General features: G+C 45.7%; 9 protein-coding genes across 9 annotated transcripts; 5 read left to right on the top strand and 4 right to left on the bottom strand.

Moving 5' to 3' along the window:
* Window positions 1-242: 242 nt before the first annotated feature.
* AOL_s00054g818 (uncharacterized protein) lies at window positions 243-2801 on the top strand (the record flags this gene model as incomplete). The annotated part of the gene is made up of 2 exons (XM_011122134.1): window positions 243-761; window positions 819-2801. The coding sequence occupies 2 exons, from the start codon at window positions 243-245 to the stop codon at window positions 2799-2801; spliced, it is 2502 nt and encodes an 833-aa protein (XP_011120436.1).
* An 807-nt stretch (window positions 2802-3608) lies between these two features.
* Window positions 3609-4380, top strand: AOL_s00054g819 (uncharacterized protein; the record flags this gene model as incomplete). The annotated part of the gene is made up of 2 exons (XM_011122135.1): window positions 3609-3830; window positions 3922-4380. 2 exons carry the CDS (start codon window positions 3609-3611, stop codon window positions 4378-4380), a joined length of 681 nt encoding a protein of 226 aa, XP_011120437.1.
* Window positions 4381-4743: 363 nt separating this feature from the next.
* On the bottom strand, window positions 4744-6116 carry AOL_s00054g820 (uncharacterized protein; the record flags this gene model as incomplete). Its single annotated transcript, XM_011122136.1, has 4 exons — window positions 4744-4948; window positions 5008-5595; window positions 5658-5961; window positions 6023-6116. 4 exons carry the CDS (start codon window positions 6114-6116, stop codon window positions 4744-4746), a joined length of 1191 nt encoding a protein of 396 aa, XP_011120438.1.
* Window positions 6117-6791: 675 nt separating this feature from the next.
* Window positions 6792-7976, top strand: AOL_s00054g821 (uncharacterized protein; the record flags this gene model as incomplete). Its single annotated transcript, XM_011122137.1, has 6 exons — window positions 6792-6883; window positions 6943-7241; window positions 7306-7416; window positions 7478-7723; window positions 7782-7874; window positions 7930-7976. 6 exons carry the CDS (start codon window positions 6792-6794, stop codon window positions 7974-7976), a joined length of 888 nt encoding a protein of 295 aa, XP_011120439.1.
* Window positions 7977-8844: 868 nt separating this feature from the next.
* On the top strand, window positions 8845-12134 carry AOL_s00054g822 (uncharacterized protein; the record flags this gene model as incomplete). The annotated part of the gene is made up of 8 exons (XM_011122138.1): window positions 8845-8980; window positions 9050-9785; window positions 9841-9996; window positions 10054-10477; window positions 10532-11049; window positions 11120-11471; window positions 11525-11811; window positions 11864-12134. 8 exons carry the CDS (start codon window positions 8845-8847, stop codon window positions 12132-12134), a joined length of 2880 nt encoding a protein of 959 aa, XP_011120440.1.
* A 1340-nt stretch (window positions 12135-13474) lies between these two features.
* On the bottom strand, window positions 13475-14872 carry AOL_s00054g823 (uncharacterized protein; the record flags this gene model as incomplete). The annotated part of the gene is made up of 2 exons (XM_011122139.1): window positions 13475-14343; window positions 14440-14872. 2 exons carry the CDS (start codon window positions 14870-14872, stop codon window positions 13475-13477), a joined length of 1302 nt encoding a protein of 433 aa, XP_011120441.1.
* Window positions 14873-15460: 588 nt separating this feature from the next.
* On the bottom strand, window positions 15461-17404 carry AOL_s00054g824 (uncharacterized protein; the record flags this gene model as incomplete). The annotated part of the gene is made up of 3 exons (XM_011122140.1): window positions 15461-16518; window positions 16594-17256; window positions 17314-17404. The coding sequence occupies 3 exons, from the start codon at window positions 17402-17404 to the stop codon at window positions 15461-15463; spliced, it is 1812 nt and encodes a 603-aa protein (XP_011120442.1).
* Window positions 17405-18642: 1238 nt separating this feature from the next.
* Window positions 18643-19458, bottom strand: AOL_s00054g825 (uncharacterized protein; the record flags this gene model as incomplete). The annotated part of the gene is made up of 1 exon (XM_011122141.1): window positions 18643-19458. One exon carries the CDS (start codon window positions 19456-19458, stop codon window positions 18643-18645), a length of 816 nt encoding a protein of 271 aa, XP_011120443.1.
* A 2591-nt stretch (window positions 19459-22049) lies between these two features.
* Window positions 22050-23321, top strand: AOL_s00054g826 (uncharacterized protein; the record flags this gene model as incomplete). Its single annotated transcript, XM_011122142.1, has 2 exons — window positions 22050-22842; window positions 22918-23321. The coding sequence occupies 2 exons, from the start codon at window positions 22050-22052 to the stop codon at window positions 23319-23321; spliced, it is 1197 nt and encodes a 398-aa protein (XP_011120444.1).
* Window positions 23322-23422: the final 101 nt, after the last annotated feature.

The raw sequence follows: 23422 nt of genomic DNA on the forward strand, positions 1-23422 counted from the left end.
CTTACTCTCGGCATCCTATAAATTCCGGGGTTCTGTACCTTTTTTTCTTTCTTTCTTTGCTTCTACTTTCGAATCTAAATTTAACGATCAGTACAACCGTCCCACAACAGCTAGCTGAGCTCCAACATACCCAGAAATATTTTTTGTTCTTAACGTCTAGGCAATAGTCAATCCATTTGACAATAGCAATTCGTTTTCAAACCAACGATTTCCCCTACATCACCGCAGAATCTACTAGCACAATGGCGGACCAAGCAGCTCCCAGCAACCCAGAACCGAGAGGTGAACGGGGTGAACGCGGTACTCGTGGAGATCGAGGAGGTTATCGTGGTCGAGGCCGAGGTGGTGGAAACCGTCGCGGCCGAGGAGGCAACGAAAATGCGAATTCTGGACCAGAACAAAGAAACGAGCGAAGCAACCGAGGCGGAAGAGGTCGAGGCGGTGCTGCCCGAGGCGGGCAATCTAGAGGAGACAGAGGAAATCACCACCAACCAACAGTTTCACAGATCGACGTAACTGCAACCGCTATATCTACAGACGCTCCTTCCGATGCCCCCGCCGAGCAGAATTCGACCGGTATCATTGCGAATGACGGGAAGGAGCCTCCATCACCTACAAGCACCGATAATGAGGAAATCTGCTTTATCTGTGCTAATCCGGTCCAGTACCATTCAATCGCTCCTTGCAATCACATGACCTGCCACATCTGTGCATTGCGAATGCGAGCCTTGTACAAGACTAAACAATGTCCACATTGCAGGGTATGTTCAACTTGGCTCTCGCCCCTCTAGAACTCGCTAACCCAAATTGTTCAATAGACAAATTCGGATTATGTTATATTTACAACCAATGCCACAAAAGCCTTCGAAGAATACTCCTCTAGCGACATAGCCGCAACCGATGAAACATTAGGTATTAAGTATGAAGGGAAGCAGGTTCGGGCGGATACACTTGTTTTGCTCCGATATAACTGCCCGGAACCGAATTGCGATGTTGCCTGCCTCGGCTGGCCTGATCTTCACCGACACGTCCGTAATACCCACAAATTGGTTCTGTGCGATTTGTGTACTAGATTCAAAAAGGTGTTCACGCACGAACACACACTTTTTACGTATCCTGAACTCCGGAAACACGAGCGACAAGGTGATGATGTGCCTGGTACCGAGGACCAGAGTGGCTTCAAGGGACACCCGGAGTGTGGTTTTTGTCACAAACGATTTTATGGCGATGATGAGCTCTATAACCATTGTAAGGAGGCCCACGAACGGTGTTTCATTTGCGATAGAGAAAGCGGGGGGAGACCCAACTACTTTCTTAATTGGGAGGCTTTGGAGGTGCACTTTAAAGAGGATCATTATAGGTGTACAGACGCCGAATGTTTGGAGAAGAAGTTCATTGTATTCGCAAGTGAAATGGATTTGAAGGCCCATGTGGTAGAAGAGCATCCGCAGGGATTGTCCAAGGGAGCTTTGAAGGATATGAGAAAGGTTGATATGTCAGCTTTTGGCAATACACACGCTCATGGCGGAGGGTCGACAAGCAGAGGGAGGGGCGGCAGGATGCAGAGAGATTATAGACGGGACCCACAAGCGCCGGAGCCGCCTCCACCGGATGGACCTATGAGAAGAGATGAGATTGCCTACCATCGAACCTTGGCGGTTCAGACGGCACAGAACACCCTTCCGCCTAGGATGTTTGGTGGGCAATTGACAAGACCACCCCAACCGCCTCCTGCCCCAGCCCCAGCTCCCGCCGCCGCAAGGCCGGCACAGACTGGACCACCGGTCAGTCAACCAGTTCGAGCACCTGCCCGACAAGAGGAAGCCTTCCCACCTTTGGGCGCCTTGAGTATCTCATCTCAACCGGTCCAGGCACCGGCCCAGGCACCGGCCCGATCAGCCCCAGCTCGCTCGGCTCCAGTCACGCAGGCTGCACAGTTTTCCGCCCCGGCAAATATTCCAACTTCGACCGCTCAAAAGCACGAGCAGGTCGTCGGCCGCGCCACTCGCCTCCTCAATGGCGACTCATCCAAGCTTGAGACCTTCAAGAAGTACATATCATCGTACAACTCAGACCAGATGTCTGCCCGTGATTTGATCGAAGCGTTCTGGGTCCTGTTCAACGTTCAAGTGGCTGCGGATTTAGCGACTCTGCTTCGAGAACTGAGCGAGCTATTTGAGAAAGAGGAGAAGCGACGAAGGTTGCTTGAGGCGTGGAATGAATGGAAGAGTGTGAACGAAGATTATCCGCCTATGCCGGGTAATAGCAGTGGCGCTGCCGCTGCTGGTGCAGGAGGTGCGCGAGTCCTGAAACTTAAGAGCGCGACGAACAGGAATCTCAGAGCCGGTGCTAGCCCTTGGAGTGCTGTTACTAGCAGCACTATCGAACGTGGCGGTGGTAGCTTGGCAGATATCAATGGAGGAGGGAGAATTGTTCCTGGAGCGGCTGTTACGGTTGCTGGAAAGGGCAAGGCGCCCGTCACTGGTGGGAGTTCGCCGTGGGCTAGTGCGGTCAGGAATACGGGTTCTGGATCCTCCCGAGCTGCGGCAGCTGGAAGAGGAAAAGCAGGATCTTCCGCGGCGGTGGTAAGCTCGGCAGAATTCCCAAGTCTGCCCAAGGCGCCACCAAAGTATGCCCCCGTTCCCAGAAAGAACGAAGGGACGGCCCCAGCCAGTGTCTGGGGTGCCTCGAATGGGGGCGCGAGTGGCAGTGGGGGCGGTGAAAGTGGGCCCCCCGATCTTATGATCATGGGGGTGAAAGGAAAGGGCAAGAAGAAGCAGCAGATTATAAGCTGGGGCTGAGGAAGCCTTTAGTGGTTCTGCTTGACGCCACACTTCTTCTTTTTTGCAATGATGTGCTTGGAGTTTCTGGGTCGGGTTGGTGTTATGAGATAAATAAAAGCGATTGGAGGGAGGGGTAAATCGATATTCTTATAATAGCTCGATAATATTTGTCGTCATCCTGGATGCCCGCTGAGGGCTTTGTGTACTTTTAGTGGTAATGGGTGAATGAAAGATATGCTGATGACCTTAGCTCGATAGCTTATTGTAAGTTTGATGTAGAATGGAGGGGGGATAGTAGGGATTTTATAATCAGAGGTATGAGGAGGTTATAAGTGAGCTTCACTCCCCAGACTGAGTGACGGATCAAGGCGTCCGGAGTGACAGACCGTCACAGCCTTAATATCCGGAATATTCCATCAAAATAGAAGTTTTCAGCTTCAAAACTGTCATGTGACATGCTAGATCGGGGGTAACGCTTAATATGGATTCTATATCAGAGCGATGGAGGCTCACGCAGACTCAGTTGAGCTGACCTTGGGTACTAGCAATCCTGTAGTCTACTGGCACCTGGCTGAAGCAAAGAGCCATGATAATGTGTTTGGTGTTGTAGTTTGGAGAAGTACACTAAGCCATTTTAGTACTGTAGCCTTGGCAGAAATGTCCCAAACCAGGCATCTAACCGACAAGAAATTCCAATATTCAAGAACCTTTTCCCGTCGCCGAAGTCTTCAATGCAATAACTCACAATCTTTCAATACGTACCAATCACGATATCCCTCGACAGGACATCTCCGTCCAATCCCATCTCATCCTAACCCTCCCAAAATGCCAAAACCATACTCCAAACCCGGCGCCCCGTCACTAGCCTCCAAAAAGCGAAAACGCGACGACAAAAAGGACAATCAAATCGATGAAATCACATTTGATCGCAGTGCAAGAACAGAGTACCTTACAGGTTTTCATAAACGAAAAGTTGCGCGTATAAAAGCTGCTCAAGAGGAGGCGGAGAAAAGGAGTAGGCAGGAAAGAGTTGAAGAAAGGAAGAGGGTATGTTGGATTCTTTTAATAATACTTTTTTTTTTTTAATTTGTTAAAGAGGACTGGGACTGACGAACGGGGTTGAATTGATTATTTATAGTTACGAGAAGCGAGGAAAGAGGAGTTAAGATTACATGTTGAGGCTGTAAACCAGAGTTTGGGGTTGAATAGGAGTGACGGTGAAGAAGAAGATGAGGAAGAAGGTAGTGGGACTGATAACGAGGGTGAGGGCGGTACCGAGGCTGCGAGCGGTATAAACGAAGAATCGGAATTCGTAGACGAAGAAAAGTTTACGACGGTTACAGTTACGACTATGGACGACGATGAAGATGAGGACGAAGAAAATGAAGAAGGGGAAGAGGGACCAGCTGGAGACGAAAAGAATACCACAGATACGAATAAATCGAAAGAGGGGGCAAAGGATAAGAAAGGGAAGGAGAGGAAACCAAAGCAGAAGAAAAAGAAGTTTAGATACCTGTCTAAATCTGAGAGGAAGGATGATAGGATGAGAGATAAGGTTAGGAGGAGTCGGAAGAAGACGGAGAGAACGGCGAAGTAGATGGGGATTTATAAACTTATATCAGATCTAAAAGGGTATTAAAAGCATGGTGCTTTGAGTTTGTAAGATATTGGAAAGAGAACTTTGTACATTTGAAGAACAAAAGCATTTTGATACCCGAAGGTTTATGCATGGCGAGCAGAAGTACTATCGAAAGAATATATGATATGATACAAATGAAAATATGATTAAGAGATTAATGAGTACCCGAGAAACTCCAATTATTAATTCAGGTTCGTTAACATAGCAAAAATATGTGCAAGAAATTCCCCCCTTTTCATTGAATTTTAAAATTGCTCAAGTCAAAAGCACCCAGCAGGTCGCTATTGGTTCCATTGTAGGTGGAACATGATAATGTGTAGATTAGTCGGAATCACTTTTGTATGGGTACTCCCCAAGTAGGATATCGCCGCCCATTCTTGTTTCCGTTCTTGTCCATTCGGTTTCGACACGGAAGAAGATCCATAGCCAGCGGCGAAAGATTTCAAGGAACTGTAGAATGAAAACGCCGAGTTCGAGGTCGCCGTATCGATCAAGATGGGGGGATAGTTTGAGTGACCATGTCAACCTAAGAGAGAATTAATTAATAAGATATTCATTAAAGTAAGAGTTGGTGTCTTAACATACCTCAATAGTCCATCGAGGAAGATCGCAGCATAGTACACGCTGGGAACAGGGAATATCATAACTTGGCGAAGTCCGAATGGATGTTCAGGATTTGAGCGAGCCGCCGAAAAGAGTGACAGATCCCAATCCCTAGCAACGTCCCAGTAAAATGAAAAACTGGAGTTTACGAGAACAGAGAGAAGCCAAAATCTATATAATGCAGTTTCCCCAGTGAGGCCATTGCTACCGGCATCCGTGTCTTTCTGCAATGCGCTAAAAAGGATAACAGGGAATGCACTGGCGTATTTCATAGCATTGTACATGTGTGGCTTTCGTTCAGATGCAGGGCGACCAATGTTCCTTCCGTACTCGATAAGGCATTGTCGAAGTCGAATGGCAGATGGAATAGCGATGATGATAGGTAACATGTATGTTCCACCGCATTGTCGTTCCGGCATGGATGTTGAAGATATTCCCGTAAAGAACATACAGCTGCATATCCATAGATCCCCGAGCACCTTGGCGTATGATGTGAGGACATCAGCAAGGAGGAGGTCGGAGAAACGTTGCTCGCGATCGATGTAGCCGAATGCAATACGACGGAAATTCCTAAATTAACGTTTTACATTAGCTTCATAAACAGTGAATTCGGGATAATGGTTATTTCGTACTTGAGAAGCCGATATCGACCTTCCCTGTGGAGAATGTTAATCGGCAGAACGAAAGTTATCAAAATTCCGAGTAACAATAGGCCCGGAAGCATCTCCCATTTCCTAACCGACTCCGTATCGACTGATGTGTACCGCCAAAATATCATCAGATTCACCGCCAGCATAGCACTGAGTATGGATGCTACTCGGTACACCGACGTGTGCATAGGTATATCCGGTGCTCCTCGAGTATATTTGATCAGGCCGGCTACGTCTATTCGAAGACTATATAGGTATTGTAGATTGAGTCCCCATGCCCACACACCTGGCGAGAGAGAATTAGTATTTCTAGACTGTATCACAGCAATAAGGAAGCTCGACTATACCGGCAATGATGAGAATGAGGACTCGATATGGCAGAGGAAGCCATAGCAGTAGCTTCCCATCTTGGAGCTCGACTTCAGCGAATTCACCTCCCATTTTTTAGTCTCGTCCTTGGATTCGGAACTTCCATCAAGTCTGGATACTGTCGAAGTTGTCGTCTCACGGTCCTCCTGTGCACACCGTATCCCCTGTATTTATGAACTAGATTCGATTCCCGTGGTGTGCCCGCGGTCCGCGGAATGTTATGCTACTAAGTTGAGAGGTGGAATGGCCAGCTAATGCCCAGAGATTTTGATGCTGGGAATACGTTTCAAACAACTTTTGTATTGTGGTCGTGTGCCCTAGCCTTCGCCAATCGTGATTACGTGGGCTGATTCGCAAGCTGTAGCTTTGTCCGGTATTCAACAAAGCAGTTCGAAATCCCTGAATTTGATCAATGGATCACTTAAAGTCGTGAATCTCGAATGTAAGAGTAAGATCCGAAGATTGAATCGACAAATAAAGACGCTCGCGCAAGGGGTATAAATCTCCGGTGTTCGGTGTCGAATTGTTTCCGGGGTTAGGTTAGGTTAGTAAGGGGACACGCTTGGCGGCGACGTCTCCCCTGTTGTGTGGCTGGCAGCATCGACATCATCGCAAAACACGAACCTCGATTGCCCGGCTCCACCCGTTCCCGCGACTTTTCGACAACATATACCATACCACTAAGAGGGCCGGTATACGATAGGAAGGATAGATTACAAAGAAGGGAACAGCTGCTGAGACGACAATATGAGGACGGGGTTCTATCTGACCGCGGCACTGGCACCGCTGGTTTCCGCCTTTGCCAATACATCGCCGTTGTTTCTTTATTCTACGGAGAAGTAAGAAGCTTCCGGTCTTATATTTCTGCTAGAAAACAGTTCCTGATTATTATATACAGCTTGCCACACAGTATTCAGAAGGATGGGCTCCAGAGTTTTGGGACCGGTGAACAGTTTCTCGACGCCGTCAAGAGAACCATCTCACAATGCACTTCCGACGCATATATTTTGGTTCTACAGCCGGGAATACACGAGAGCGACTTCAGGGATCCCAAGAGTGCCCCTCAAATTCGGAAATTTACAGAAACGAATAGGTTCTTGGGTGTGATGGATGCAGTTGGGACGGTCGATTTAAACATAATTGAGGATTATGTCAAGAGCAGGTGTCAGGCACACTCTGTGACGGTGGATGCCAGCAGTAAGTACTGAAGGCTGACCTGCGAGTCTATTACCGGAATGGTGTCCTAATAAATTGAGTGTAGCGAGCTCTTTCAACAGCTTCGATGAGAACGCGACGGCACAAGTTATTAAATTGGATTTCCCGGTTCTACCACTACACGGCGAGGCACGAAAGAACGGACATAGCCAGAATGGTATGTTTACGAGTGATAGCCACCGTATTGTATGCTTATAATTAACTAGAATTGGTGGTAGATAATTTCCTCTCTGCTCTCATTTCTATGATTCCGAGCGCGAGATACACCGTCGTCTACGTCTCGACGCCACTTGGGGATCCAAGGCTCTTCGTCCACGATAAAAAACCCGAGCCGGAAGAACACGAACACCAAAGTTTTGTTGAACACCAAAGTCTCTTGTCCCGAGACGTCAAGCCTGAGGAGAATGATAAGGAAGAGAAGAGCGTTGGAGGATTACTGTCGAACTATCAGTTCCTCACACCAGGTATGAGTTAAAGCTTTTTGGTTATCCATAACCTGGTCGCTAAGAATAGTATTTATAGCACTTCTATGGGGTATACTGCTCGGCTTGTTCCTTTTCTACGTCGCTAGCAAGGGACTTGGCCTTTTGAGCTCTATTCAAGTATCATATGCATGTAAGTTCTCTCAAGCAGCTTTCCCCTACCGATAAATAACTAACTATTTCATCAGCCTTCGAGAAAGACGCCGTTGCGCAAGACCCGAAGAAGCACAGATAGATCTTTCGCTTCACCGAATCTCATTCTTCTTACGATATCTTACACTGTACTTTGTTTTCTTTTGGGGATTCTTTGGGCAGAATTAGCATTGCGGGTATTGATTCTAGAGCAGAAGGGCAGCTTCAAAGTGTATACTATAATCACAGAGTTTCCTATCTCATATATAACTTACCATCCACGTTTTTGATACTTGTAATCTTATACGCGGGAATAATTACAACTATTGAGTCGATACCAGGCCGCTCTTGGTGCTCCTATCCGAGAAATGACGTGAACGGTGTATAAAGAAAGGCTAGAAGGACCCGTTCTTGCATATGACGGCGGTCCACTCGAACGCCATGCATATACCGTTACAAACGGGTGGGTATACCGCTATATGGGTAATCATTAAACCACTACCTGTGATTGAAGTCCTTTAATTTAAACATCCCCGTTCCGCCGGCTTCTAAAATGTCTTTTCCTACGGAAGTAATAAATTAATCCGGCTCAAGGCAGCGTCTTATACCGGCCCTCAAGATCTGTGATTTTCATTGGCAACGCATTTGTGCTGCAAATTGGCAAGCTTACCCTGAACAACTAAGCCAGGCTCAGCTTCGGGACTTCATAATCCCACCCCAGATATTGAGATATTACGACCCACCCGCCGCTTACGTAGCGATAAAATTTCCCTACTCTCCAGGGGGACCAGCCTCGCTGGCCTCAAGTTCAAAGTCTTAAACTATGATACATTGTATTCCTATCTTTCCATCTTTATCCCTATCTTATTACCCCGCCATATCACGTCCGACGTGTAGACGGCCCGGCTCGTATCTGTAACCTATCATAGCTCCATTCAGCTCGGTTTCAGCTCGGAACCTCGTCGCCAGATATGGAAAACAATCAAAGATTCAGCGATCGACCTACGTCGCTACCGCCGCCGTTTCCTGGCCAGAATCGAATGAGCGTACCGGTATCCTTGCACTCAACCAAATTGGTTGTTAGACCGCTACCGTCGCTGCCGGTTGGTGTGTAGCCTTGATCGCATTCTGATACCTGCTATGGGTTACGGGCTGGCTAATAGGTGTAACTTTTAGAAATCATCGCTACAATCCTCGATTATGTACCGGTATCAACGCTCATGCGGTGCGCTCGCGCATCGAAGAAACTTAGGGAGATGGCTTACGATGACAGCCGTTGGGTAAACAAGCTCGTCGCCATGGGTGTTTGGAATGAAGGGGAGGCACGGAGACGGTTCGAAGACGCCTTAAAGAAGAAGCGAATTGCGCAGGCGAAATTTGCCGACGAAGAAAGACGGAGGAGAGCTGCTTCTATTGGTGCTTCTGTTGAACCAAGAAAAAGCATTGGCATGGGGGATACTCTGTTTGACGTCAATGAACATGAGGCAAAAGCTAATGGGAGCGCTGCCGCTGTGTCGAAATTGGCACAGGATGTGGAGTTGATGGGTTTGAGTACTCAATCAGATATTCAGGCGCCAGTTAAAGAAAAGCCGAAGCTCGTTGGTGTCGATACATCGGACCCGACATTGACTGTTCTTTCGGATGTGCGTTCTGCAAGAGGGTTTGCAAGGCAGGAGTACGGGAGGGTCTATGCTGCACTTTGGCCCTACTATATCGACCTTGTGAGTGCGAGGAATCATGCAGACCCTGTGGTTTTCAGACGGTACCGGAATCCAGAAGATCAAGCGGTCATGTTGAGGCAGCTTGGAGTCTTCAGTGAGAGTGACAGTTCCTTAGGGTGGGCAGAGAGGTCCTCGAGATTGAACAGTATGTCAAGTATTTTCGAGAATGCAGTTCTACGAGAATTTGAAGGGTACGCTCCGATTGAGATTTGATTACAACAAGGACAATTTTCTAACCGGAAACAGTGGCTATGAAGAATCGGACTACGATGGAAGGATGAAACGATATGCAAATGTCCTAATTTTGCTCAATGGGGGACAAGGGGCTATCGACTTGTTTGTAGCTAAACACTACTTGATGTTTGAGCGAGAGAGACTCGGGAACCCGATGGACTGCTTCACGTAAGCTTCTTTAAAATCCTATACCTTTTGAAGGATTAGAACTGACCCGGAAGATAGGAACCTTCATTCTGCAGACCTCTCCATGGAACCGGCTCGACGATTCTTTACGCTGCTTAGCGAGGCTGTAAATGAGCAATCTTCGATAATTGATCGGATATTTCCACCAGATGTTGATGTGATGATACCCTTCTTAGAACGTATTGGGGAGGATGTCATTGGCGAATACATCAGCCCTCTTCTAGAAGAGACCCATGATCGAGATATTGAGTCTTATCTCAAATGTATCACCGATATTTACTTTAGTGTGGTTCAATTCTCGAAGTCGATACACCCAGCCAAAGGATCTGAAAGGAATTTTACGGATGATATTACAAAAATAGTCGTTCGGATATTCGAACCGCACTATGATACCTATCTGCAAGAGGAACTCGACCATTTTCGACGCTTATGTGAGGAAGAAGTAGAAACTTGGGAGAAAAAGGTACAATAATTGCGCCGAATGACTAAATACGAAACCTACTAACTTTGGTAACAGATCACAGATGAATATACAGCCACTGAATCCTTCTATCTCAGCAATATCAACCGACAGGCTGATAAAATCGACTTCCTTGCGTCTTTCAAGAAAGTCATTTTGATGCCTGTGAACGCAATTCCATTGCCTCCTATGAAGCAAATTAACCTTGCATTCCCTCTCCCTCTCCCAATGAATCCATTCATGAGGCCCAAACCGGCAGTAACGGTAGCCCCGCCGTCTATATCAGATGCACCTACCGATAACCCCTATGAAGTAACCCCAGACGTGACAGATAGTCAGGCTGTTGAAAACGCGGCACCCCCGACGCCAATATCTGACGGTCGGGTTACTCCCCAACCACAAACTGCCCCGACGACCGAGCTTGCTGCTAAGGCTGCCATTCTTAACACTCGTATGGAGGGTATTCGAACCTTGTTTAGTATCGAACTTGCACTTGACCTTGTGCATAAAGCTAAAACTGCTCTGGAACGAGCTGGCTGTTTTGTGAGATTTCAGGGCCGGATTGGTGAAGAAGCGTGAGTGACCACTTAAAAGTATCATAGTTCTTAGAATGGTCTACTGATATTGCTTTGCTGGCGACAACAGCAAGGAACAATGCGAGCAGATATTCATCTGCCTGATCAATATCTTGGGTCAACGTCATGTCAAATCTGGGTTTGACAAAGCAGTCACTCACCTTTCGCAATACAATCCACGCGAACTCTCTACAGCTGAAGAAGATGAGCAAGTGATCGTAAAGCCGCTTGTGCAATTCATGGAACTCGTCAATGTTGGTGATTTGATCCAGCAGATGTTGGATGTTTTCTATGAGCAAGAACTAGTTGCGCACAAACTTACTGATAAGAACGATTTCCTGAACCCGGCAATTAAAGAGAAGAAGCGATTTGAGCAGATGTTGGATGAGAGAGTTGCAGCTGGGTTGAATACTGGTATCGACGTGAGTCTTCCCTAAAACCCTAGCTGGGATAATAGGTTTAACAGAAAATCTAGGTCTTGATCAAGGAAGTCGACTATGTGTTCGCGAAGACGCAAAAACCAACAGACTACAATCCCGGCATAGTTGGAGATCTTGGATTTCCGACAGATCTCGGCCCCAGCGAGGCGGCGCGCAAAGTTGTTTCCTTAGTCGCCTCTCACACGAAGCTTCTAGTGGGTAGTACGGACAAGAATGTCCTTGATGTGTTTAACCAGGAAGTCGGGATGAGATTATGGTCTTCGATTTGCAAGCATCTTAAGATCCAGCGGATCAGTATCGATGGTGCTATCGTTCTGATAAGGTTCGTCTTCCCGCATAATTCATCTGAAAGCCTATCCTAATATTTTTGCTAGCGACATCAACCACTACACCCAGTTCATTGTCAAGCTTCGCAACTCCGGCCTGACACAATACTATAACGCCTTGCGCGAACTAGTGCAAATCTATCTTATCGACCCACAACACGCTAAGCAAATGGCGGCAGTTATTGCGGATGGAACAAGGTTTAAGGGAATATTTACTGTAGAAGAAGTATATGAGTTTGTCACAAGGCGGAGCGATTGGTACCAGATCAAAAAGGATGTGGAAAAGGCTATGTACGGGTTCGGGTGTTCAGTTATGTAGGCCAGGTTTAAATTCCTCGGTCGAGTAGGTAGGCTTGGAAGGATTGTATATGTAAATACATAAATATGTTTTGCTGAGAGTTCGTAATTAAAGGGCGGCGCTGCGTCTTCTAGATGTCTTCAGCGTTTCTCTCTATGGATGACAAGACCTCGTAGCGTGTACATGTATACAGATAAAGCTCCTTCTTTCTCTTGCTCCTTTGATACAACCACCATATGCTCATATGGGCATACAATTATGTGCCTTATTTTTTGGGGCCCTTTTTTCTTATTCTTATCCGTCTTTATTGCCTTGTTATTTCCCCCTTCTACCTCTCGCGAAGATCTTTCTATGGAAGTTTCCGACATCAACCAAGTGCCGGGTCCTACGATAAAATGATCTACTTTGTCAAGATCCAAGGTCTCCCCCGAAGCTTGACTTCCTCCCTCGCTTCCTTAATCACTTTTTAGGGGAGGATCACCAAACCCTAGTTCTCGTACTTTTGCACCTATTTCGTCTTCTGTGAATCTATGCATCAACTTGAGAATTTTGGAAGGTTCGTTTTCGTTTTCTATGTGTAGCTGTTCGTCATCCATTTTAGTATTCAAACTTATTTGATTGATCGATATCTTATGGATATATCATTGGGCCTCTGGCATTCTACAAAACTTTGGGAAGGTTACTTACGACGGGGACATCAAAAACCTATTCATACAGAAAAAAAAAGCCTAGTTAGCAAAAAACAAAACAAAATCCGCAGCTCAAGATCTAACTAATGTTTTATTTTCTAGTTAGATCGCTGATTTATATTTTTTTGATTCTTACATAAGCGTCATGCCATTTTTCATTGCCAGGCCCGAAAATATCGACTGACTTGTATTGGGCTTTGTTACCGGTCTCTACCAGTCTCCAGTTAACAGCGTTTAGAGATGCTGTTTGGCAGAGACTGCAGTCTTTTTTGGTGAATAGGGTCAGGCGAAGTAGGTTCCAAGGGATTCTGGAGGTCATTTTTAGGGGTTTGGAGGTTTGTTGGATCCGGGTGAAGAATTTAATGTTATGACACTCGCGAGAATATTAATTCGGATTCTAGAATTCAACCTCTACCGAGCTTGCGCTTGTCGACAATTTTGGGATCACGTGATACGACCCACTAAATATATTAGTTACGGACGTAGCTATAGATGTGCCTTCCGTGGACATTAATATTTATAACTGAATGAAAAAGGTTCGAAAACTTAGGTAATAGGTTAAACTTCAAAATTCCACGAGAAATAATTCTATCGGAATGTGAGATCAGCGCTGCTGAAAATCGAGCTGGTAAGTACTCTTGGGTTTTTTCGATCAATACTATATATGCAATACTACTGCTTTAGTTGCCCAGTTCTCGGGTCTATATCCCATCTAGTCTTTTCACCATATAGGAAGAAGTCCCTCGGATGGGCTTTCCACTTTATTTGCATATCCAAATATTTCTGCCGCTGTTTCTCTCCAAGTCCTGGGTTCCTTTGAACTACTAATTCTAAGAAATCCTCAGGACAGTAGTATGAATAGCAATCTGTTTCAAATATCTTCAAACTTTCTACCGCCAGATCGTGTAGTTTGAATAAAAAGTCACCGGGATCGGCCTGATTTGCCTCTGGGTCAGTATTAGACCACCATGTCGCCGCTTCGCCCATGTACTTTCGGCTCATGTGATGAGGATATATCACCAGTTTCTCAACGTTTGGAAGTGGACATTGGGCAAACTGACGCCACCAGGCCACTGAGACTATCGGCGTAAGATGTAGTCTTTTGACATTTTGAGGGGGAACTATGAAAAACGATGGATGAAATAACATAAGCGTGAGTTCTAGGGTACTGAGCTGCTTTAGATTGGTAATTGCATCTTGAAGTTGCGATAGTTGGGGTTGCAGTTGACCGATCGGGCACGGGCTGTCATTCAAGAATCTGTTCCCTTCGACGCGTAGATGTTTGAGAGAAATTGCCCCAGCTAGAACTTTGGTCAGGACCTGTATATCCTTCACTAATTCTCTGGTTGGAGGTATTAGAGATAGGCTATTATTGAGGCCGATTTTCAAACTGGAAAAGCATTCCAAAGCAAATAGATGAAATGGGAACGTCAGAGCTAACCCGTTCTGAACTGCTATGATGGAAGGCCGTTTTATATTGAGCTCGGAATAGTTCTTCAAAATCCCAAGGAATTTAATGACGCAGTCTTCGTCGTTTGGTTCTATGTGTTCGTTAGTGAAACCCTTTACAACTGGAACTTAGTACCCAGGCCTGGTTAATGCAAGAGCCATTTTTGCGGGGTTTCTTGTGCACTTACTAAACCTCTCCCAGTTCAAATTTACTTTTAGGATTTCCATTTTTTTAGAAGTAATTTGATCACAGACAACATCCAACAAGCCCATCTTAACCCAAGGGCTATAGTTTTCGAAGTCACCGGATCCAAATCTCAATTCCTTTATATGGCGGAATCCTAGAGCGTCGGCTCCTAACTCTTGAGTGATTTCTGAAAGTTTGGATACATTTTTTATCTGCAAGGTGAAAATGGAAATCTCGCGTCGATCCAAAGTATAAATATTTGAGTCGATGGTTCGCCATAAGTATGAATACGTAAGATAGTATAAAGATTTGCAGACTCTCAATAAGCTGGCTCGGTCGTTTAAGCCAATATACCCGATGATGTCGGAGTAGAGTTCTTGAGGAAGTTGTAGAAGAGGTGGGCGCGCTGAAGCTGACTCAGCGGCTGGTTCCATTATTGGGGCAGGACTGTGGTGGTGGCCACCGCGGTACCGGTGGTACGGTACGTATATTGAAGAATGGAGGTCCCACTTTTCTGAACTGTGATGCCCCCGCGCAACCGTATATCATTTTATTGTAACGTAACCCCGCGTCGTGCGCGGAGCCATGCTGGGCGCCCCTGTATGAATAAATATCTTTCGAGTATGATTGGCTGAAATTGATAAGATACTTGGCCGAAAGAGGAATATTCTCAAAATGCAACAATTAATTCCCTACATGCAAGTACCACATGCATATAGAAGGTATGTATCGGCAGGTGGAGTCGATCGAGTCCTACGTAACCTCTTAAGAGTAGGCATGCCCCTATTGTCTAATCTTGGATTGTCTTAAAGAAAGATGTCGTATTAATACTTTTCTAGTTAATTTGCTAGACGGGTCAATGTTGAGAACTGTGAATTTATATATATTGCGCAAGTTTGCTAAGTATAAAAAATTACTGATCTGAATACAGTTTCCATTTCATCTTTCCCAGAACTGGCTTCCCCAATTGTGATTGTCGCGACGCCCTACCTCCTTACTCCTCCAATATATTCTGTCAAGCTTTAATCGATTAAAACCAAAGTTTGCAAAATCCCCCGTGCATCATTTCTAATTGATTCGAGTACAATCTTAGACGATACAACACTATCAGCCGCAGTTTTTGCAGAGCCCACGTTTGCGCGCGCAGATGCCATATCTCCATCAGTTGCGAGAACGAGAGCTTGGTCCGCAAATCTTTTGACTTGAACAACCTGTTCTGCAGCTGCAAAAGCTGTGCTGGTCAAATGAGTCATCTTGTTGTCGAGATTCTGAACAGCGGAGACAGCTCTATCAGCATTTGCTTTCGCGCTTTCTCGGGCGGTCTTGTCCTGCTCCACGGCTGCTGTAGACCACCGAACGGTTTGCTGAGCGTCAGATAGCTGCTTCTCTATTTCCTTCGCTTTGGTTAACGCATCGGAGGCAACTTCGCCTAAAATTAGGGCAGCATCTTCAAATTTGCCTCCTCCTTGCTCTGAATCCTCAGAGTTCCCAGCCTCCTCGGAGACCTTGACTAATTCTTTTGCTCTTTTGACTACTCGCTTTGCGGGTCTAACAACCTCATCTAACGCCGCCCAAGCCTTTGCAGTACAGTCAAAATAGTCTGTGATTCTAACCGAATTTGCAAGCAATGCGTCGCGCCGCCTGACCGCCGTTATTTCGATCACTTGCTTTCGGTATTGCTCAGCAGCAGATGCATACTCACGGCCTGCGGATTCCGCTAACGTAGCACGGGATACTTCTTCTGTTGCTTTCCCAGCGATAACTCGTAGCTCTTTGCAGTAATCATGATAGGTCTTGATCCAGGCGAGGGAAATGACGATGAGGGAAAGATCAAAGAGAGGGACATGAATAGTGGAGGGAAGATGGAATATCATAATAGCACCACAAAGCCACCAGTCACCGAGCTGTTTGTAAAGATAACCAAAGAGCAAGCGGTGCTTGTTGCGGGCGAATTTAAAAGGACCATAGAACTTCTGTGTTGATGCAAAGGCACTTATGACGACCAAAGCAGCAAGAAGTAGGCAATGAAGCCAAGGTTGAAAAGGTAGGGGGAGGCCGTTGTATATTGGCATATAACATGCTAGAGCGAACAGAAAAGCGACTGTACTGTGGTCAGTAAAACAACCCAGGTAGCAGTGTTGCTGGTTTCTCTTACCTTTACCGTAGGAGCTAATGCTTATTGAGACTCTCTTGAAAGATTCCGAAACTCCTGTGGAGGGTGGTTGTATGCTAAGGTTGATGACGCCTGTACCGCTGTTACTACCATTGGGATCGACCATCGGTAACCGGCCAAGGAAGCTTCCTTCGCAGACCAGATAGAAAATGAAGAGAATTCCGGCATGGTGAATAGAAATACCGTTACCATTGCTTTCAACATTGTCAGTCGGACTGGTATTCGGGTCATTCGGACTGGTATTCGGGAGTTGTATATAGCCCGCTGCCCAAGCAGCATATACAACTAGGAGAGGGGTGGCTTTGTTGGCCGCAACAGCACCACCATTTGGATTGACGACCAAGTGATAAATCACATAGAGAGCTATACAACGCCCAGTATTACTAGCTAAGAAGGTGTTTTTAAGGAATTTTTCGCTAGTATTGTCATTGCCGTTGTCCAAGGGCTTCAAGAACCCCCCGACGAAGGCCAAATAGATGAGAACGAGTATGGTAGGAGTGCTAGCGTTGCCATTTATTTTGCTGCCGTTTTGGATACACACATAACCGCACAATAAGGCGATAGTCAGAGGTGTTATTGATCCTGAATAATCGTCAAGTCCATAAATATATGGGAGCAGAACTGGTAGGAGAAAAATTGAGGGTGCTGGAGTTCACTAGTTAAAATTCGATTCTTCAAAGTTAGGAAGGCGCTACAACTCACATTTGAGGAGGTAGTCAATTACGCACGGTAGTTCCTGAAGAGCGGGAAATATCTCTCCAAGGACTGACTTCTGGTCCGTTTGAGGGTCCATTTTCTTCGAGTTTGTTTTCGTGTAGAATCAAGGTTGGAATACCATGCGGTGTGTCTAAGAAACAATGGGCACGAGAGTTGAGGGCTTTAATGTCCCTCCTTCCAGTCCTTCTCCCCTCTTTCCTCTCCCCTCTTTCCTCTCCCCCCTCTTTTCTCTTCCTCCTCTCTCTCTAGATCTTTTCCCCTTTACTCTGGTGTTCCCTCCGCTTCAAATCAGGACGAAATGATATTACAAATGATATCGTGTCCCCCCGCAAAGTCAATTTTCAGACTTATTTTATGCAAGCCACCTGGCTATGGCGGCTCGCTGCGACTTTGTAGCCTTCCGTGCTTACAGATTTGGGCACGGGACAACCTCTTATGCACTTACTTGAAAGTTTTTCATACCTGCCGGCTACTATGCGCGAGATACCTTTGTACTAACTGATACAAAATACATCTGCGGGATATAAATTTATGCAAGAATTGGGGACGTATCGTACGTGGCTGTCGCTTTGATTCACTACATTCCTCAGCTTAATACATCCGCTTTGCTATTAAGAGAATGATACCGTTACCCCGCACCTGCCTGTTGTTGGAGACCATTTCTTCTGTCGGTTTTCTGCCGGTCAAATGATATCGATAGCACGGTGCGGTCAAAAAACTACAATCTGCCATCCTTGCGTGCATGCAGCATCATCGATATGAGAGGAATGTCTGAAGATGAAGCATTCTTAGTTGTCCTACAGATTTCATTTCATCCACAAGTTCTACGGCAGTTCCTCAACCGTGAGTGCGGAGACCCGACATAAGAAAGGCAGCAAAGAGGGCCCCAGTTTTCAATCGATCTAGATACGCTAGCTAGCCAAAGGTGCTATGTGAGCGAATATCTCTCGCCGGTATCAAAATTATGTCAAAACTTAGCATATGGGTACACAAAAAACCATGTATTTGTCATAACTAGTGACCCAAGCTAGAAATCTAGGTGTCAAGACCAAAGGAGGTATCTTACGGTGGAGCTAGGATAGTTGATAATGAGAGCAGTAGTAATAGTAAGATTTTATTGAGTAAACTTTAATGAAAGAAGTTACAAGCAAAGCGTCTGATAAAGGGGGAATGAGTGTAGTTTGAGGCTATTCCTCAAAATTTATATCCAAAGAAAATTCGATAGCCTTAAGATAGGACAGATTTGGTTCGGTGTCAAGTCAGCCTTGACAGAAGTAGCTCGAATTGAGTTTCTGGTTCTATGACTCTGGCCGCTCAATAACCAGTAAAGGGGCGCGAGCCATTATCGACAAAGTGGTTATTGCCACCGACGTTACCGAAGCTGCTGCCCTGGCTGGTACCAAAGTTGCTGTTATTGCCGAGGTTGCTGTTATGCATATGGCCGAAGTTACTGCCATTGTTGCTATTCTTGTTGTTGCTATTGGGATTGTTGCTGTTTGTGTTGTTGTTGTTATTGTTGCTGTTGGTGGTGTTGTAGCTGTTGGTGTTGTGACTGTTGGTGTTCGTGGTGTTGTTGCTGTTGGTATTGGTGTTGTGGCTGTTGGTGGTGTTGTGGCTATTGTTGGTGTTGTTGCTGTTATTGTGGCTGTTACTCGTGTGGTTGTGGCTGTTGGTAGTGACCGGGTTGTGGCTGTTCGTGGTGTTGTTGCTGTTGTTGTTGTTGGTGGTGTTGTGGCTGTTGGTATGGGTGGTATTGTGGCTGTTGACGGGGTTGTTGCTATTGGTGGTGTTGTTGTTGTGGCTGTTTGTAACGCCACCCTTGTCTGTACCACCCGAGCTGCCTCCGCCCGATTCTGAATCATTGACCGTAAGTCGATGGCCGTAAATTGGTGGTGGGCCCCGCTGGAACCTCAGGCAATTATTGAGGATCCCAATTTTGCGGCTGCCGTTTGGCCCCCCAGAGATTGTGGCTAATATGAACGCATTACCACTATCATGTTGTGCGTCCAAGTATCCTTCCTGGTTAACAGTGTTGAGGTTAGGCTGGTTGTCGATTTGTAGACGGTAGCGGCCTTGACGGATCAATTTGACGTGCTGTGGAGGAATTTGCTCTCCGACTTTGTACGACATTGTGTCTAGGTAGATAGTATTTGCTGAAGATACTTCTGTTTATAACAGCTAGTTTAAGTTAGTTCAGATATATTAATATACTACGGGAACGAAATTGATGAGCGGGGATATATATATATATATATACATACGTATAAGAATTTTTTTTTTTGCGGAGTCTGGTTTGAGACAAGTATATGATATGTATATTGCCTGACGCTCACGATTTATCAAGATTTTGACTGGGAATTTGAAAAAAAAAAAGGACGAATTTTGGGAATAGACAGTGCTGTTGGATGAGGCGTCTGTTGAACGTGCTACTTCTAAAAATTTTAATATCTTGGGTCTCGAAGCTTGTCTTTAAATAAAAGAATTTTCATGAGAGATGATCCATCCAATACGAGACTAATATCCATCGTAGGATATGGATATCATGTTAACACCTCATGAGCTCACGGTGTTTAACTTCAACATAGCATGTGATATCTGTTCCGCTTGGATACCGTTTACAAGACCGTCTCTTTCAAGACATCGTCATAGTTCCGTCCGAATTCAGTGGCAGTCCGAAGATATCTGAGTGTCGGTTGCGTAAGAGCTGTAGTTGACCAACTACAAGAATTTGAAATCAGTGAGTTTCCTATGTTGATATTGCTATAATTGGAGGTTTACTTCAAAAGATGTAGCAGTGAGAAGGGCAGAGGTCACTGTAAACCACTTAGATATGCGTATCATCCACCACTTGGCTTGCAGGATGAAATAATATAGCTTCCATCAGATATCCCACGATCCGAAGATTTGCGAGTCTCGAACGGTGTACATACTGCCAGCAATGAAGCATCCCTTTTTTATTGCTCAGACAGATCGAGACAAATAATTAACACTGAATTCAACTGAGCGTTATAACGTTAACGGTCCGGATTGCAGTTTTACTGAGATTCTGCTCGCCAAAAAATGCCGTTCCGATCGTTGTAATACCATAAATCTGACCCCCAAATGTACGTTACTGCACCATGGTCTTCCTACTGGCTGTCGGCCAATTGGATAAGTCTCATTATTCTGATAGTAGACTTCTTGGATTGGTCATTGCATCTCTCGCTGTCCATGTGCGGATACAGAATGAAGAGAACATATGCATCTCCCACTGTCGACATGTCTAGATACAGAATGAGGAGAACATATGCATCTTCCACTGTCCCTGTGCGGATACAGAATGAAGATGACATCTGCATTGGGTGCAGAACCAAGAATTAAGTTGGTTCGAGCGCTCGGTGGCTTGCGGAAAGGTAAAGGTTTCCCGTCCATGGGCCGAACCTTCAAGTTTGTGTTTGGACTAATAACTCGGTTAACGGTTTCAGACAATTAAGAGCTAGCGCTATAGTTCTATCACAAGTTTCAACATTGAAATTGTGTCACATTTTGATTTTGACAGCTGGCCGCACTTGTGGCCGCACCAATAAACCTCTTTGTCTGGAATCGATGTTAGGTCACATTTTTGCGTGCATAGGGGTTGCGGGATAATTTTATTCAATTTGGGTTAGCTTTGCATCCGCGGAGAAGCAAAAATACCTGCAACCCAATTTTGCACACATATCGAAATAGAAAAATTAGTTGAGGCCCAGCGTTGCGTTCAAAGATGCGCGCATATATGGAGTCTCTACATACAGTACTGGACCCGTGGAGCGATTGCATATTTATGCATATAGTTACCTCTACATCTCAGAAACAAAGATACTTGCGCAGCACTGGTACTGTGGGCCTTTCGAACCTTGCATAGGATGTTGTGCGAACAGTAAAAGAAAACATGACCATATGAGACTACATGTATACATAAGATCATGGATATTACCGAGAACCCTGCATGTATGGGCGACCAATGAAGGTGGTGTAGCGACAATCCTATTTTGGGGTCTTGTTGAGACAGGGGGCTGTAAGGAAAAAGTTTATTTTTTGGATTCCCTGAACATACCGGGATATACCATGGACCCTAAGTATTACTACCTTGCTGGTCTGTACACAACATAAGCGTTCTTCTGTTAACTTCGAACTCATATTCGATGTTCAGAAAACTGATCAGCCAATTGTTGGCAACCACGAGATCCAAAGTAGTTAATGCTATGAATAAATTGTAGCAATATGGCCGATGCAGGTTACCTTGGTCATGGTCACGGCCTCGATTTGTGTTTCTAGAGTCGACATGAATTTTGGGTCGAGCTGGTCGCTACCGTATACCGGATCATAGAATATCGGGTTGCAACCAAATACACCAACTTGAATTCGAAGTTTGTGAGGATACAGCATAAAATATGGAATTTATTGACGGGTAGAGCGGTATAACGGTTTTCGAAGCGGGGTAGTGGTAGAATTATTTCCAAAGCGGGGTAGCCGTCATGAAAGTTTGGGAGCCATTACATAGAATCTCCTGTCGATATGAGTATGTTACAAAGTTGCACTTTCCCGAATTCCTAAGCCTTGCCTTGTAAGCTGTTTTCAAATTTCATGAATTCCGTCAACAGCAACATCTACAATTCCAAAATTTATCTATCATTGATTACAATCTTTTCAGATACAATAAAAATAAAACACCTTGAGTTGATACCGTACATCTCAGCATCATGTCGAAGCCGGTATCATATCGAGTAAAGCAGCTAATACCTCCCAAACATGTCAAGTTGATCCGTCAAGGTAAATATCGGTTGGAGGTTGATAATCACCCCAAAATGGAATTCATAAACAAAAGGGGATATTTGGATGCTCAGTTCGATAGTGGAACTGCATTCATACTGGCCAAAGTTTCTGGTCCGAAAGGAAAGAGGAAGATTGGTATTCTTAAAAATCGTCTCAGATTTGAGCGAGGGCCGCCTCCCATTTACGGTCATCGACTTATAGTCGACGTCCAGCCCAAGCCGCCTGGGGATGACTCCGACGGATCTGACTCTGACACAGAGACGGACTCTAATCCAGATGGTATCGGCTCTGGCTCTGGCGGGGTGGGTCCTAGCTCCGATGGGAACGAGTCTGGCTCCGAGGTTGGTGAAGGAACTACTGGCCCCGGCGCCGGTGAGACTGACTCCAAATCTGAAGGGACAGGTACTCCCCCCGGCGTTGAAGAAGAAACTAACCCTGACGGGATGGGGTCTAACTCTGATGGGAATGAGTCTGGCTCCGAAGTTGATGGGGGAGCCGCTAACCCCGGCCCCGGTGGGGCTGGCGGGACAGGCACCCCCCCTGGCGGAAATAACTCTAGCCCTGGTGTTGATGAAGAAGTTAATCCCGGCGGGGCGGGTTCCAACTCTGGCGAAGGGAGCGTCAGTCCTGGCTCCGGCTCTGATACGGCTGGTACTGATCCTAATGAGGATAATTCTGGTCCCAGTGAGGGTAATTCTAGTGGGGACGAGTCTGATATAGGTGAGACCGACCCTTCACACGGATAGAGGAAGGATTGCGCATCCACTAATTGCTACAATGCAATACCGCCAATAGGGACTATATCAGCGCCAACGCCAATACCAGTACCAGAAACTGTATCACCAATAGGCAGACGCAATACATCCAATGCCCACGGCAATTTTAGCATCAAAAGCGACAGCACCTTCAGCAGCAGCAGCGGCACCAACAACAGCACCCGCACCAATGAGTACAACCACTTCAACGGGATTGAGAGTAATCGCAATTGTGGCCAGAAATTTTCACTTGGTACGTTAGTCTGGAACTCGCCTGATCATGGATACGAAGGTGTTCAGCCTCATTGTCGTCCTTACCATGTCAGGGGCTATCCGCCTAAGGATTTATATCTTGATGGCCATGGCAACATTATATTCAATAAACCTCGGCCAAGTCCTCCTAAGATTGATAGTGAAGGAAGGATTCCTATTCCTGATTATTAGGTTCGTATTGTACAAGCGTGTTTACTTTTACCCGTGATACGTATACCTACTGACGGGTTTGTAGGTATGGAATGTTTCCGAGTCGCAGATCTTGAATCGAT

Source organism: Orbilia oligospora, assembly GCF_000225545.1.
Source record: "Orbilia oligospora ATCC 24927 unplaced genomic scaffold scaffold00054, whole genome shotgun sequence".
In the NCBI taxonomy this organism is placed as follows: Eukaryota; Fungi; Ascomycota; class Orbiliomycetes; order Orbiliales; family Orbiliaceae; genus Orbilia; species Orbilia oligospora.